We start from the raw sequence: 17497 nt of genomic DNA on the forward strand, positions 1-17497 counted from the left end.
ATTGGTGTGAAGACTCACTCCTCTGAATAAGTGAGAAACCTGTATTCTGATTTTACTTCTTCTTAGTCTTTGTAGTTGGAGAAGGAGAACCTATTCCATTTTCTGTTGAGAATATCCCAAGTAGTTGTGAATTGAAAAAGCTTAATCTCCAGAGAAGGAATGAACATGTTAATGAAATTACTTGTCCATCTTGAGCTGTATTTTCTTCTAGGATGATGAACAAATCTACAGGCTCCTCTATATATTCCCTATCATATTCTGCCTAAAAACATTTTAACTGGGAAGAGAGAGAGGTTTTCTATATGCAATATATACAATCAAGGATTCAAGTAAGGCCTCTCCCTAAAGCCCTAACTTTAATATGTAAGAATATACAGGAAGCCCAACTGATTCAGAATAGGATCTCATATTGATGATTTTTTGAGATCTCACAGAAATCATAATGCTGAATGATTGGCTTTTTTATCAAGTAAATATTGGGCTTACAGGGGACCTTTATATATTTAAATAAGATGCTTTCCTGCTTTACTCTTCCTGCAGCGTCACCTCCCATAACAAGGAGTTTTTTTAACTTCTATACTTTGGTTGGGATAAGAAGACAAATAATGGCACACTTAAGATAACACTTTGCTTAACTTAAAAAACAGTAAAAATTTGTTAAATTTCTCATAGCCACTTAGCAGTTACAGAAATACAGATCTTTCGATGTATATAGCACAAGTGGAACATCACTTGGTAAATCAGAAGCAAGGCCTTACCTGCTCTCCCCTTGTTTATGACCATTATTTTTATTGAATGTATACTTTTAGGATATTATATACATCAGAACAGATCTTGAAGGATGTAGATTTTATTAAGTAGTGACTTTGCTATAGTGTGAAGTAAATAAGATTTCTATGATTCTCATTTCTGCTGAATCCTATTCCATATAAATTTCCAGCTCCCCTGAGACCAATCACAAATCAATCTAGCTTCACTTTAGAGAAGCATTTTTATTAATGGTTTTCATATGTAGAAAAATTTTATCTGGAAATTTTTCTAGAAAGCAAGGGTAATACCCATGATTAAGATAGTTGAAAATTATAACTAAACTATGCCAGTAAAAGTGACAAATGCTGTAAATAAAATCATGAAAATTGATTTCAACTAAAAATAAGGAATAATGGTTTATCAATTCCGAAGACAAGAAACCCTTAGGTAGTTAAGTAGCTGGAAATTTTTAGTTTTCTCAGACATAACATATTCAGCCATAGTTTTGTTTTACTTGTGCCCACTTACATCTTCAGAATATAAAATGATTAATATAACAGCCCTACTGAATTAAGGGTTTAGTGGAAATTCTCTCCTTTCAATAGAAACATTTTAAATGTGAGGGAGAGTATATTTTTTCAACTTTTGACTTAAATGAAATTTGAAACAGCAATATAGTAGAAAAAGCAATCCAAATTGTGTATGAATATCTGAGTTTTTAAATATTTACCAGTGACTTCAGATACTAGGCCGAGGACAGATCTTTCTGCAGAAGGTTTATCCATGTGCTTGTTAAGAGTTGACAACAGTTAATGTACCAACTTGATGGCACATTGTCATTATCAGTGACTTAGGATATTTTGCAACTGAATTGTGTAAATTGTAGGATTTTTGGGTGTACATATATTCAACTACAAAGGATATTGGTAGCAAATTATAAAGCCATTTTTTTAAACAATTTTTTTTGGTAAAATTAGCCTATAGTTTAAGGTAAACTTCCCAGAACTGATACTCCTGAGATATGTTGGGGATTATTTCCAGTCAGAGGCAAATGATGAGACTTGTAGTCCAACATGTCTGAAAAGTTCCAGATCAGAGAAGGATGACGGTTAAGGTTAATATTGTACACATAGCTATTGTGGTATAACCATTCTTTGGTTTTTATTTGGTTTGTTCTTCAAAATTTGTTTGCATTTCCCTTTTCTGTATTGTCACTTGATAGAAAAACACTGATGTTTTAAAAATAAAGTAAAAGACCATACTAGTAATGAAAATAAGAAGCTTTTTTAACTTTGTCATACTGTAATGGCAGCATATTTTTATGAAATGTTACTTCAGATTGTCACGAACGCCTTAAGTGTGTTTTAATAGCAAAAGCCCTTAATAGGACTGATGATAACAAAAAAGGATTGGATCACAAGTAGATGTGAGTGGAAAACACTTGCATGCAAACAGCTTAAAATAACTGGGTAATTAATCCTTTGGTTGATGGCATCTTGGGCTTTGTGGAATTCTCTTCTGGAGAATTTTAGAGCTCAGGGCTTTAGAGATGGGGGGGCCTAGCACTCTGCTGCTAGAAGAGAGGGGCTTAAACCCCCCACCCACCATGCATGTGAGAATACCATCTATAATAATTTGGAGCTATTCAGGTTCTGATGTTGTCATACTAATTGAATAGATGCCCGATATTTTCAAGTTGCATTCCAGATAAATCTATCCATTCTTTTTTGAAGAAACACAACTTTATGCAGAGTATTTTAGTGCCTTTACATTAACACTCTGCTTTATATTATTCCTTAATATGTTTGAATATCAGTTAAAGGTAAATGATAACCTATTAAAATTAAATTAGATTAAATGAGTGCCTATTTGGCTTTTACCGATTACAGACAGGATTCATTGACTTTATCAAAACGAGGTAAAAATCATTCACATTTTGAATCATAATTTTAAAATTGAGATCTTTAGGAAATAAAGCTTAGAAGTAGGTGTTATTTATTTTCTTAAGGCTCCCAGCAGCCCCTGCTCCTGTTACTCAAATGCAATTTAATGTTGACAAGTGTATTTTAATTTACTTTGTTTTGATTGCCTTGCTGATTTCGTTCTCAGAATAACAACAATGACTATGCAGCTATGTCGGTAAGTAGATGCAAGCTCAAGAAAAGCATGCCCTTGGAAAACTTAACTATGGACTGCCTGCAGGCTTATTGCTTTAGTATTGAGTGACTTATAAAGCCCTCTATTTGGTTTGATCTGACTGACTGCTAAGTTGTATAGCAGCATGCAGAATCCAGGTTGAAGACTAACCCTGGTCTTTTGGACATAAGGCAGAAGGAACCTTTTAAAGACTCATAGAAACATGATACAGCCTGTGTTGCATCTGAAATGAGATCATTCAAAGGAAACTTTAAGACCTCTTGGATTTGAGGTCAGGTGTCAAAATGCAACTGTGGGATGTGCATACGAAATCAGGTTAAAATGGCCAGATAGTGGCTGAGAATAAAGAGCTGGTGAAAGTTTTAGCCCCTTTTAAAAACATACTTTTTGAAGTGTGGAGAATGTCTGTACCCAAATGTATTTCATAAAGATGATGGATTGCTTTAAAGGATTTGTGCCCCAATTATTTTCAGGTCATCAGCTTATTTTAAGCATTTTACTTTAGTCCAACACAATATTTGCATTTTAGTGAACAATTGCAACTTTTAAATAGGTGGGATTTTTATATTAATGCATAATTGTATTCTGTCTGACATGATTGCATTATCTAAGTCATATTTCTTTCAATTTAGTATTTTTACATAATTTTCAATATCCACATCGTAATGAAAAAAGGATATGTTACTAAAAATTAAAAATAGCTTATAATGGTTCAGATATGTTATGTTAAATATATAAAATTGAAGCAATCACATTTGATGTTTTGCTGAATGTTTTAAGAAAGGAGGTAAACAGTTGGGGAAAGCTTTAATATCATCGAAGGGGTTGAATTTCTGTTCCTTCGCCTTTAACCATCTTTAGTAAATCTAATTTAATGCATTAAAAAATAAGCAAAAAAGTATCCTGTTGAAATCAACAGTTTGAACCAAATGTTAGTGGTATCAATGGGATTCCTTTCACTCTTCCATTGTGGAATATAAGAAACTGGCCAGTAATGATGAGGTGACATGTTTATTGCAGATATACAGGAATATAAAGTCAGAAAGAAGTGGATAACGTGAAATAGAGTCCTAGCTAACAGACCCTTTTATATACTCATTTTTTGAAATTAGCTGCTTCCAGATACTTTGAAATTAATTCCATTGTATCCAAGAAAGCATGCTTGTTTTGAGGAGTTTTTGACCAGTATATTTAGAAGATGCATATAGGAGAAACCTGTACTGCCCAATAATAAGTGAATTGCTGCTTTTCCAGTTGTTTTTCTTTTTAGCAAATATACTTGATTTCAGGAACTAATTCACCTTGCAGTTTTAACATGGGCACTTCCAAGTTTTGCACTGATATGCTCTATCAAGCAGCTTGAATTTCAGACAGAGATGCAGTTAACTGTCTTTTAAATTTGAGAAATGGCATATGCCATCTTTAAATTCAAGCCTTATTTACATTAAGCAGAAGCTACAGTTTTAAGCATTATACTTATACATTGGATATATCAAATTAAGTTATTACCTTAAATAGTTACTTCTATTGCTTGATCCTAGTTTTATTAGTTTCTGCACTTTATTCTATAGCTTTTACTTTTTTGAACATGTCCTTTATATAGATAGAAATAACAAAACTAAAGTATTTAATTACTTTATTTACAAATGCTAAACTTTTTGCTTCAGTTGTTTTTACTGTTCACAATATTCCCTGTTATTTTTTATAGTGTCCTGTATAAATGGGAATCTGTGCCAAGACTTGCAGATTAATGATCTGTTCTAAGAGAAATACATAGATTCTGATTGGTGGAATGCACATATATTTCCTTTAGAAGTAAAGTTTCTTGCTTCTTGTTGATAGAATTCAAAGAAAGTGTCGATTATTATGACAATTCTTAGGCCTGAGATTTTGCTCTGATCGTAGACATTTATATAGAGGCTATGTTTTTAATTTACTAAAAGTTGATTTCTAATTTGAATTTAAATTTTATAAAAAATAAGTTTCAGAATTTTATTAGGTTACTTTAATGTTGGAATTCTTAGCAATGAGTGTTAGGTGGATACTTTGGATCCAATGAATATATCCAATTTAATTATTTTAATTAACATCTATTTCTTTATTCATTATCAGATTTATTGGCTGCCCATCTTGTGGTTCAGATGATTCTTAGCTTTTTAAATAACTTTTAACATTGAATTTTAATCATTCTTGCCTGTTTTTAAATTTTATATGTGTTTTTGTGCTTTAATATTTTATTTGTGTACCTTTCCAGAGTCCCTGTGTGAGGGAGATGGGCAATTTCAAAATTAGATAAATAAATGCTACTACAATGGTTAGTTAAAAAGAAAAAGAAAAAAAAGAAGGGGTCCCTGAAAGTCCCTGGCTCTAAAGCTATAGCTGGTATAAAGTAGTTTTGGGGCCCCCAAGAATGGGCCCTGTAACACCACTGCTCCACAAGCTGCATTGGTTGTCAGTCTGCTTCCGGGTGCCATTCAACATGTTGGTGATCACCTTTAAATCCCTCCATGGCATGGGTCCAGATTACTTGATGGATTATCTCACCCCACTGAGATTGGCCTGTACCACTTGTCCCGGCAGAAGAGGTATATTGCGGGTCCCCTCAACCCAATTATTCCGGCTGGTGGGGGTCCAGGTGGTGCTATTGCTCCTGCTCTTTGGAACATCTTGACCCCTGATGTGAGGTTGGCCCCAACTCTCCTATCTTTTTGTAAGGACCTAAAGATATGGCTGTGCCAGTCGGCTTGGGGCCCCAGGGGGGGAACAGTGCAATGGAGGTGGTTGATTAATAACAGATCCCACCTCCCCCCTACTCTGCACCCGCCCTACTCATGTGTCTTTGGTTTTAATGTTTGATTTTAACTTATTATGTTTTAACTTGGATGTAACTGTAAGTCACGCAGAGTTATCCTATGCTAAGATGGGCAGCAAATAAATTTTATAAACAAACAAACAAACAAATACTGACCCATATTATTTTATATTGCTTCTATTACAAAGATGTTCAGTTTATTCTAAAGTTTCCCAACTGGAGGGAGGAGGACTAGAACTCAGCTCCCTAGTTTCTAGCCCAACACCTTAGCTACTACTTCAAACTGGCTCTCAATATGTATCACTATACATTTCTTAAACAGTAGCATAACCTCAGGATTGAGTGTAGAAAATACATAATTATCAATGGTATATATCATCAGCATATAAGGAATTTATATTCAACTTCATTTATTGTTATATCCAAAATGTCCTCTCAGTTGAAGATTGATAAATATTATTTGCTTGAGCATCAGGGTCCATTTGTATAACAGAAGATAGATGCAGAGAGGAGATGAAGTTGAGGAAAGAAAACTCAACTCAGTCATAAATAACTTCCCGTCATTCTATAAGATTTTCTCTATTTCTTAAAGGTTTTATTAAGAGTTGCCCAATAAATTAGTTTTGATGAATTTTTAGCATACAAAGCAATCTTCACAACAGAGCATGCTCCAAATTTACTTGTTTGTGGTTTTCCTTGCATGCATATCCATGCTGGCTATTATGGCCAAGCAATATTTAATTAAATAAAACTAATGCACAGGATTGACCATGGCTGTCTTCACACCCTTCTTAAGCTTTTATTTATTAGTCTTGGTTTGCTGAATATTAATTTATTATCTTGTGAGTCTTTGAATCTTGTGAGTCTTTGTTGCTTACAGTAAATACATTACAATTACCAAATAAATACTATCATAATAATAAAAATTACAATTCATCTCCAGATTCATCCCAATTTTGATATATCTCCTGTTCTCATTTCAGTCCCCAAATGCATATTTAAAAAGCAGTTTTTAAAAATAACTTCCTAGGAGTGAGGATGTAGTTCTTATGTCTGTTGGAAGGACATTCCACGGGAGGGATCCTCTGCAAGGAACACTCATCTGAGGGTCCCCTGTGAGTCGTTATATTTTATACAGGGCAGGGACTCTCACTAAGTACTTCCTGCAGGCATCCTTTGGATCTAGTGGTCTTGAAGGTGACCAGGCCCCCAAACCACCTGGAACTTTAAAGATGATTACCAACATAAACTGGCAAATAACATAGATTCTGCAACAATGGTTATTATATGATGATGTCATTTTTTAAAAAATTCACATGTTGGCACTGCATTTTGCACTCATTGACCTATTGATATGTTCATCCCAGTTGATACATAATTTACCTCTGCTTTATATTTTATTGGAACTATTATTATTTCCAATTTATTATGTCGCTTGTTGCTTTGCACTGTGGCATGATGTCATGGTGGCCACATAACCGCAAAAATGTCTTCGGATAGCACTGACTCAATGGCTTGAAGAAACAGAGATGAGCACCGTCTCCTAAAGTCGGCTATGACTAGCGGAGTCAAAGCTGCAGGGACTTCTTCCTCCTCTTGGTGTGTTATCAGATCTTCTACAAAAGCAGTTTGTTCCCAATGTGCATCTTACAAGATAGTTTGGGGAAATATTGTTTATTAACTGATCACCAAGAAATTGAACAATTAGTTCAATATTATAAAAGACATCCATATGCTGGAGAGAGAAGTAAATCCGCAGAATTCTTCATTTACGTATTCCTTGGACTAGATTTATAACCAAGATAATTTACAAAGACTGATTGGTTTTCTATTTCAAAATTGTTATCAGTATTTGTGAACCATTTGACCTGTATTGGTACTGCTAAGTGTTTTATAATGTACATTTACCTTCACATTGTAGATCTTCAGAAATACAGATCATGTATTGCAGATGCTTTAATGTGAATGTTAGTAATTATGGCAGTACATTCAGTCATCAATTCTTACGTGATTTGGAATAATTCTGAAAGACTTCAAATAATTCTGGAGATTATTTTCCTTTAAATAATTATTAAAATGTGTTTGGAAAAATTAGACTTTGGGGAAATAAAGGAGATTTAGTATGAGTTATTAGCCTTTTCAGGATTGCTTTATATGAATAGTAAGTATTCACAAGCTGTTCTTGGGGAAATCTGTCCTTTGTCTAAAAGATCACAGTTGTGCATCTAAAAAGGCCTGACTACATATTTCCTTATTATGCATTCATATAAATACATCCTTATTATTTTTAGTCAGCCAATCAACTTTAGGTGTTTATTAAACTTCATTTTGTACAGAGAACGATTTCTGGGTTTATCAGTTATTGTCCAACACAGGCAAACATATTTATTATTAGCAAAGATTACACTTAGTTATCATTGATCAACCTAAGTTTTAATTCTTTCCATCATTTTAAGATACACACCAAAATACCTGAATTTGAATTTTATATTTAAGACATTGAAAGAAGCTTCCCCTTAATGTGTCATGTAATATTGTTAAATTAACAATGAAGCTAGACTGTCAGAGCTAACAGACAAGTCTTGTTGTTCGCTGTTTGCTTGGGGATTGTGGATTGTGTTTTATTGTTCCTATGATTGGCAGTAAAAGCCTTATTTCACAGCTTGCAGCAAAGGGGCTATTGGATAAAGTGCCATGGTGCTCTGCAAGCTATAGTCAAAAACTGTCCATCAGAAGCCCACATCGCCTACTTAGAGAAAGGAGTTTCTTACTGATCCTTCCAAATGTCGTTTCATGCTGTCCTTGATTGGCACAGCCTGGCAGGGAGGATAGATGAATCTGTCACCGGCTGGTTAATTGTGTTGCTGGTCTCAGTCTGACATCAGCTCTTTGACTCTTAAGTGGCTCAATACAAAACAAATTAGGAGATTGTAGTCATATTTCTCTTTCTATATGCTCTGACTTTGTTGAATGCAGTCCATAAATCATATTGACTGACATCCTACTGAATGATGAAAGCTGCTTTTGAGACATCGAGCGTAGGCCGAGAAAGCAGCACCACCAAGGTGCCATGGAAGGATGCATATGGCTGACCCTTTGGGAATTTCCTAAGGGCCAAATGTTTCTTTACAGCAATTGTTCCTAAGAGAAAAGCTTTGGGGCAGTACAGAAAAGATTTAACATGTCAGCAGATTCTCTTTTACAAACGGCTTTGAAATATAAGACATTTGTCTGAGGATTTTCTCTTTTTACCAATGTGGTCTTCAGCAGATTTGAAGAAGATGGGAAATCTAGGTGCAAATATCTTGTAGCAGGTGTTATTTTATGTAACAAAACCCTTATTTCGTGTGCTTTGCAAAGATAAAATAAAATGTAGGGATAGTTGGGACCCATGAATAAATTTAAGGATGTTAGAAGTAATGAGATAGTAAGAGCCATTATAAAACATAGTTGGTGTTAAAGAAAAATTGTCAATAAAATTAGTATTTATTATTATAAATTACTTAGGTGTAACTTAACAGTAATTGAAAAAGCAGTATTACGTTAATGGATTCATACATGTATTATATACAATAGGTTTGTTTTAGTTTCTTTCAAACATAAAAAGTGCTTTGATTAGCCTGAGCAGTAAAATATGGAGAGCTAAATTGTTCAGCATGAATTTGGATTAATAGCTTTCATAAATAAATGTATTTAACAATTATATTTTCAACTTGGAAGAGTTACATTTTTTAAAAAATGTGTAGATAAATGTGTTAGTGTAATTTTATATGTATATCCACACATACACAGACCCACACAATGATTCTAGTATATTAAGCAGTCTTCTAGCTTATGGTTAAACTTTAGGTCTTACCTCTTTAACAAAAACCTAGTTATCTCAAATACAGATAATACAATATTTTTCCCTTGTGCATATGTTTTTTAATGCCATGACAGCAATAAGCCTGTAGTCGGAGTGCATAGTTGAAAGCAATTCTGTTGCTTCTCTGCATAGGATGTTAGCATTTGTCTATCATCATAAAACATACACTTGATGTACATTTATGAAACTCGGCTTTAAAAAAAGCCTTGTAGCTTCTCTTGTATCATGCATTGTAACCATTACCTTGTGGTCCACTACTGTTAATACATTTATCTGAAAGCTTTGAAATGTCTAGGTTGGAAGACAAACCGGAAATGGAATATAGTACACCAATATATAGTAATAAAATGTTAAATAGGATTTAATTTTGTGCTAACTTGGGGATGGCCAATATTTTATTCTTTATATATGTTATATGATATATGTTTATATCTGAGCCATTTTAGTCTAATGGTCAAGGCAACAGGCTAGAAATCAGGAGATGGTGAGTTGTAGTCCCGCCTTAACCATGAAAGCCAGCTGGGTGACTTTGGGCCAGTCACTCTCTCTTAACCAAACTGACCTCACAGGGTTGTTGTTATGGGGAAAATAGGAGAAGGAAGATATATTGGATATGCTCGCTACCTTGAGTTATTTGTAAAAATAATAAAGGCAGAATACAAATAAAATATTACAAAGGCATCTTAGTAAATCTGTTACATAAAACACAGGGCTAATCTCACAGAGCCCTGCATTACGTTAAAACATGCAGTTGTTTTATTAAATCAAAATAAGACTTCCAATTTTGTATCTTAAATCTGTTATCTTATAATTCAGTTAAGGCTATTGATTCTTATCTTCCCTTCTATCCCTCCCCTTCAAGACTCTGTTTTCATTCATATTGATACCATTCCATTTGGGGAATAAAACTGCATGTCTGCTGGTGTAATTATGAATGACTTTTGCAGTTGTTTAAGCATGTGGATTGTGTATTCACTTTTTATATGTTTGGTTGATACTTGGCTTTTGGTAGTTGGCTTGTTTCAGTTGCTGTATAGTTTTAGAAAATATTTCGATTTTTGAATGACCAACAAAAAGACACCTTAGAAGCGGCCTCTAGAGCTTGCTGAAGATTTATAGTAGGTACATGCTTCAAACATGATTTGGAAGAAGTACTTTGGAACTTGCGTGACCACAACACTGCTGGTACTCATTAAAATAACCCAACTTTCTTGAAGCTTTGACAGGAGTCTGAATAACAAGATGACACTCATTAAACTCTAAGCAGCTGTATGTTCTGGAGGTTTGAAAAAGGCTGGACTATATTAATGAAGAGCAGAGACGCACAATGTCTGCACATTTTTCCAAATAATTTTTGAAGTTTGCACAACCATTATGGGTTACATGATACTATATATTTCCCACAAATAAATACTAAGGAGCAAAATAAGTAGAATTTCCCAAGAATATCCTTTTAATATTTTATTATAGTTGGGAACATATAAATGCTAAATTGGTTTGCAGTGAAATGGTGATTCACTTTCACTTTATATTGTTTTCACACGGGACCACTTGCTTAATCTATGTATGCAAGCCATAAGGAGGCTCTGGTTTTGCCATTATCCTTTCTCATTTGTGGAAATTCTTCTGTTTCAAATGGGTTCTTTCAACTGTCCTCTGGTCACAAAAACATTTATTTAAAAAAGGCAGAATAATTGACATATAGTCCTCAACAATCAACCGATCACTTGGCAATCATTTAAATTTATGAGGGGCACTTTGCAAGCGGCTCACCTTTATGGACATTTACAGCATCCCATGGTCATGTGACTGTAAATTTTGACATTTTTTTGCCGGTTTCTAGCATTTACTTTTGGTTTCCAGCAAAAACTCCCGTTGGATAAAACAATCTTGCTTAATGACCATGGTGTTTGCTCAACAGCTATGGTGTTTACTTAACGACCACCACAAAAAAGGCTGTAAAATTGGACATGATCATAATTGCAGGCTCATTTGTGGTCATTGAGGATTACTTACTCTATAGTATCAAGGAATAGAAATAGAAATTAGAACAGAACAGAACATAATATACTGCTCACAAAAATAAAGGGAACGCAAACCCCTTCAGTTCCATGGTAAAATGTTCCCTTTATTTTTTTTGAGCAGTATAGAATAGAATAACAGAGTTGGAAGAGACCTTGGAGGTCTTCTAATCCAACCCCCTGTTTAGGCAGGCAACCCTATATACTGTACCATTTCAGACAAATGGCTGTCCAATCTCTTCTTAAAAACTCCCAGTGTTGGAGCATTCACAGCTTCTGGAGGCAGGTTGTTCCACTGGTTAATTGTTCTAACTGTCAGGAAGTTTCTCCTTAGTTCTAGGTTGCTTCTCTCCTTGATTAGTTTCCATCCGTTGCTTCTTGTCCTGCCTTCAGGAGCTTTGGAGAATAGCTTGACTCCCTCTTCTTTGTGGCAGCCCCTGAGTCTTTGGAACATTGCTATCATGTCACCCCTCGTCCTTCTTTTCATTAGACTAGACATACCCAATTCCAGCTTATATCCAGAAACACCCTTGAATTTATTGTCTTCTAAATTATTCCATTTTTTTTCCTCTTGAAGATTCATATCACAAGATAAGATAAATAGCCTGCTCATGCTTGTTTTCTGGGAACTACATGGGCTACTCATGTAGCTTTCTCTGCAGCAGTACCAAAGTGATTTGGTCAACTTCCCAGTCTAGTATAAAGCCCTGGTATTTTCTGATGATTTATCCAACTAATATGTCTGATCCTTCTTATCCTTCTTACCTTTTTGAGATCAGCCAATGTCACCTCCATGGATTGACCTGATATGGCATTCGTTCTAAACTAAAACAATCTAAGAACACAATCTAAATCCATATGCAAATATCTTGTGCTGTAATAAGTGTGTAAAGGATTGTAGTGCAATTTAATATTAAATAAACATGCACAGGATGTCACTGTGGAATGCTACAGAATTTAAATTCACGGATTAGTTATATGGCCAGATGACTGATAAGACCATTATGGTGGTTGTTGTAAAGAAAAGGCTTTTCTTTAATATTGAAATGAGAAGGAGCCCAAGTTACTTAGCAAAATGCAAAGTTTGTTAATAGTTGGAGCACTAACTGTTTCTTTAGCTTAAATCCGAATTGGTCAGTTACTAAAATATAAGTTCACTAAAATGAATGGAATTTCTTTTCTTGAAAATGCACACATGCCAAAAAAATTATATTGGCTCCCAGCAACAAGTTCTATACTGTTTTTATTAGCTACCAGCCAATGGGACTTAAACTGTTAATATGAAACATCTTTGAACAGTTATGTATATCTTGAATAATGGACAGCTTCATGCAAGTTGGAAATTTTTTAATATTTAGAATCCTCCTACTTACACAGAAAAATTCATGGATAGGGAGGAAAGCAACTGAGTGTTTTGGCAGAAAATATATAGCTTCCAGGGACATTTGTAGTAATATCCTGTAAATATCAAGACTTTTTTTGTCCCCTTATTTGTTTACAAAAATAAAAAACAGCAACAAAAAATAATATCTTACCCATTTTTGTCTATTTGAAAATTCTTGGATGTTGGCTCAAGCATCCAAGGGAAACTATTATTGTGAAACAAAGCCAAGCATTCCTTATCTGTTTGTCTTGAGTTGAATAAATGCTCAGGGTCGCAGTGGGGGGGGGCAGAGTGGGACATCTTTGTGACAAGAAGTGCCAGTTTATTTCTGTAATGTGTTTGCCTTTTCTTTAATAGGGAAAAGTAGCTCAGACCGCTTGTATGTCTGCTTGCCAGCATCTCTCAACCTCCCTGATGCAGATGCTGTTGGATAGCGACTTGAAACAGATCAGCATGGGAGCTATTCAGCAATTTAATTTAGATGTCATACAGTGTGAATGTAAGTATGCAATTCTGAATAAAAGGCATGCTTTGAATGTATAAACTATGGAAGCCAGAAATCTATGAGACTGGCTTATCAGTTATTTGAAGTATTGTGGAATCTGGATACCTTTTGATGTTGTGGTTTGTTTTTGGACCGAGAAGGAAAAACTACATATCTGTGATGTTGCATTTTGTTTTTTTCCTGTGGAACTTGTAAAAGATTATTGGCTCTGATGATTTGCTACCATTGTTGAGATCTTCCTAGAATTTTATTTGCTAGTACAGAGGATCTTTCTATGGACAATTCTAAGAAATTAAGCCACTTGAGAGAGTGACATTATGTTTGTTATTTAACTGAATTCATTAACATCTTTGTCTTAGTAATGATCCTAACTTTTAACAGAATTGTGCATGAGCCAAATGAAAGCTCTTAGTTGGTAAAAATAACATAAATATCCAAATATTTGTTATATGCCAAGTATTTTATTAAATTGATTTGAGCTGAACTTTCTTTTGTCTCCCTCTGCTGGTAACTTGAACATTTATTATAACAAAAGAAAATATTGCTTTTGACTATTAGTGTAGTGCATTTAAAGAAATTAAATAATGTAATTTCGACTCAAAGTTTATGAAATAATATGTTTTGGTCTTTTCGATACTACAGAATCTTTTTAATGTTTCTACTGCTGCAAAAAAGAGGCAAGTCCTGTGGAAATTAACTCTGATAGAAATTGTTCAGTTGTTTTCATCTTGTTGAATCAGGATGATGGGTTTCAAGAATTCTTCCCAAACATAAATATATACTTTCTTAAATATACTGTAATGGAATACTTGATTCATTCACCTCTTTATGTTTTTGGATGCAGAAGATTGATATCCAATTTTACATTTAAAATTTCTTCAGATCAGTCTGAGCTGACACATATCTGCAAAAGTCATAAATTCAAGGATTGGTCATGAAGTTATTTTTCTTCACCTTCATAATTGTGAATGGTTGTTAAATGAGGATTACCTGTAATTGCTTAAATTAGCTTAATAATTGATTGCCAGCTTTTTTTCTTTGACATTCTCTTTATATTCCCTTTATGAAACATGAACCTAAGAAGATGTTTACTTAAACCACCACAACATCAACAGACTGAACTGAACATTTGTTATAGATGGTTAGGTACTGGATATTCTGTCTTGCAAGAATTCTGGGTTAGCTGCCTCATCTGAATCCTTTCCAATCTCATTAATCCCTTTGTGTAACTCTTGCTGCATCTTTTTTCTGCATCCTTATATACCTGATTTCCTATTTGATAGATCCCCCAAAGCTCCAGAAATGGCTTTTTAGCTAGCAAACATTTACAATAAAGCATTTATTCAATAAAATGCTTATATAGTGTATATTCTTTCTTTGAAATGGTCTTCATGAATATATATAGTTTATAGGGAAAATGGTCTAAGTTACCTTACTCTAACACTTAACATGACTTTATTTAAAAATCTACATTGAGAAATTTCCTGGAAGAAAATGTTGTTTCATATAGCCCAATCCTAGCAAACCAGTTTTTTTCAGAATCCTGATTTATCATTCTGTGTAAATCTGGCTAATTCTTCCTCTTAATGAAGAATTCAAAGTAATTAACAATTAATTAATAATTTATAATCCTTAAAATCAATATAAATGAAAACAAGATTTCAAATTTATTCTGTTTTCCTCTCTCTCTCTCTCTCTCTCTCACACACACACACATGCACAGAGTCAATAAAAATCATAGAATGTATCAAATCTACATTCTTCCTCACATTTTCCCCCCACAAACTCTTATTATTTCTTTTCAGTGTTTGCAAGTTCTGAGCCTGTACCTGGATTCCATGGAGAAACCTTGCAATTAGCATTCATTGATCTCAGACAAGTAAGATGTTGTTGTTATTTATTTATTTGGTTCCTTCTAAAAAATACTCCACAAATTCTGGTTGTTTCAAGTCAATTCAAATTCAGTTCAAAATTGTGTAAACATTGCTATATAATACTTATTTGTATTTCCCAAGCAAAGTTGTTTTCTGAAAATGAAATGTTGCAATGTCAAATAATTTTGTCAGTTACTGCTACTATTGTTGTTACTTGATCAGTCTTTTATTTTTTTTATTTCTATTTGTTCACTTATCATACTTGATATTCCAACCTTAAAACGTAACAGAAATTAATCCTGCAATATTAAAAAAAGGAATTAAGCCAACCATTCCTACCCTTAAATTTAACTATTTTTAAAAGATGTGGTTGTAGTCTTTTTTAAAAATCTAACAAATTGATTAGGTTCCTTAATCCAATAAGGAATGCATTCCATCTGTCTGGGGTGCTCATAGAAAAAGATCAGTTCGGAGATGCCAGCAGATGAACCTTGGCAACCATCAACAGACCTCCGTGGATGACTTAGTAGGCAGGAGTGGGGGGATATAAAGAGGGATCAAACTGGAATGTCTTGTCTCAGGTGACCTAGATCCAAATGATGCAGGGCTGTACAAGTTAATAAACAGCACATAGTCATTCCTCTAGGAACAAATTGGCAACCAGGATAGTACAAGTGTAATATTGTCTCTTTGAATATGAGCAGGAAACAATCTGGTTTTGGTTAATATCTCAAGATGGCTTGCATGGAGCACATATGATTACCAATGAAGGAGAATATTTGTAGCTCGGGGTTGGAATGAGGGGTCCTCGGTGCTCTCTGAGCTTGCTTGTTTTCTTGCAGATGTTTCATTACCTTAACTAGGTAACATCATCAGTTACCTAGTGAATTACACTGATGATGTTACCTAGTTAGGGTAATGAAATATCTGCAAAAAAACAAGCAAGCTCAGAGAGCACCGAGGACCCCACACATAAGATTACATAAGTTATGATTTTCCTGAACTTATTCCTATTTTTAATATTTTGGATATGCTGCATAACTTCATTATTTCTGCTTAAATATACTAGTTTTGAAATCACAGGATAATGTCAGGATTCTGGCAGATACCAATGCATTGCAGCAATAATGTGTTCACTGGGACTGGAGAGAAAGCAGATTTATGTATATGCTCACTTTACTTGGCATACTGAAGCAAAAGATAACATCTCACCAGACAATTAGGACAAGTTCATTTAGCAAGTGTGAGGTTACAAGTTCAGTTTTAAAATATGGAGGTACTAATTTGGAATGCGAGGACCACAACGTTTGAGGTTTAGCAGCCCAAAACCTAACATGGACTTGCAACTTGAATAAGAAACTTGGTATCCCACCGCTAAAGCATGAAGTAGCGTTGCCAACAGATAGTTCTCAGTGTTCAGGTCTATTGTTTGCTCAGTATAGGATATTGGTCACCCAAGTATTTTAGAAGTAGATTAAAGTGCAATATGGAACTAGATGAACTTGAAGCTATTTGTTAGTCATGATGGTAGGTATGTTGTGTTATTAGGGAAGATGTTTGCTTACTTCATCTATTCTTCGTTCCTACATTGGTGATTTCGCCTATATTCCAGATTCTAGGTTCTGCATCCTCTCAGCTTTGTAATATTTTGCAAATTGGGTCTTTTGAATAACAAGAACAGAAAAGTTATTATCACTATATTTTGGTATTTTTATAAGTGTTTCATGAAAGGCAACATGTTTTTGAAGAAATACAGTAATACACAATCAAAGATAAAAAAAATATGGCATTATTTAGGTTTATGCAATTTTAATATTGAGAGCTGAAAAAGAACTCAAGATTTTCTGGTGATAAAGGAGTATAGAGAAAGAAACTCTTCTTCATATACTGGTTAATTAATTTCTGCAATTCATTAGTACAAGATGAAAAGTATTTATTTATTTATTTATTTATTATTCCAATTTGTATCCCGCCCTTCTCCCGAAGGACTCAGGGCGGCTCACAACATTATTAAAACAAAGAGAGACCCACACACCCCACCGAATAAAACCAAATTAAAACCAAAATTTTAGTGTTGTGTGATTAAAATTTCTAAAAAACCCAATTTAAAAATCCTCCCTAGGCCAGGC

General features: G+C 34.2%; 1 protein-coding gene across 1 annotated transcript in view; it reads left to right on the plus strand.

The window, feature by feature from the left end:
* Positions 1–17497, plus strand: part of EXOC6 (exocyst complex component 6) — a 105716-nt gene that overhangs the window by 58633 nt on the left and 29586 nt on the right. The window contains exons 19-20 of the mRNA XM_015811279.1: positions 13347–13488; positions 15300–15373. Coding sequence (XP_015666765.1) covers positions 13347–13488; positions 15300–15373 — 216 coding nt within the window. The remainder of the gene's footprint in view (positions 1–13346; positions 13489–15299; positions 15374–17497) is intronic.

The sequence above is a fragment of the Protobothrops mucrosquamatus genome, unplaced genomic scaffold (assembly GCF_001527695.2).
Source record: "Protobothrops mucrosquamatus isolate PMUCROS unplaced genomic scaffold, P.Mucros_1.0 scaffold36, whole genome shotgun sequence".
Lineage (NCBI taxonomy): Eukaryota > Metazoa > Chordata > Lepidosauria > Squamata > Viperidae > Protobothrops > Protobothrops mucrosquamatus.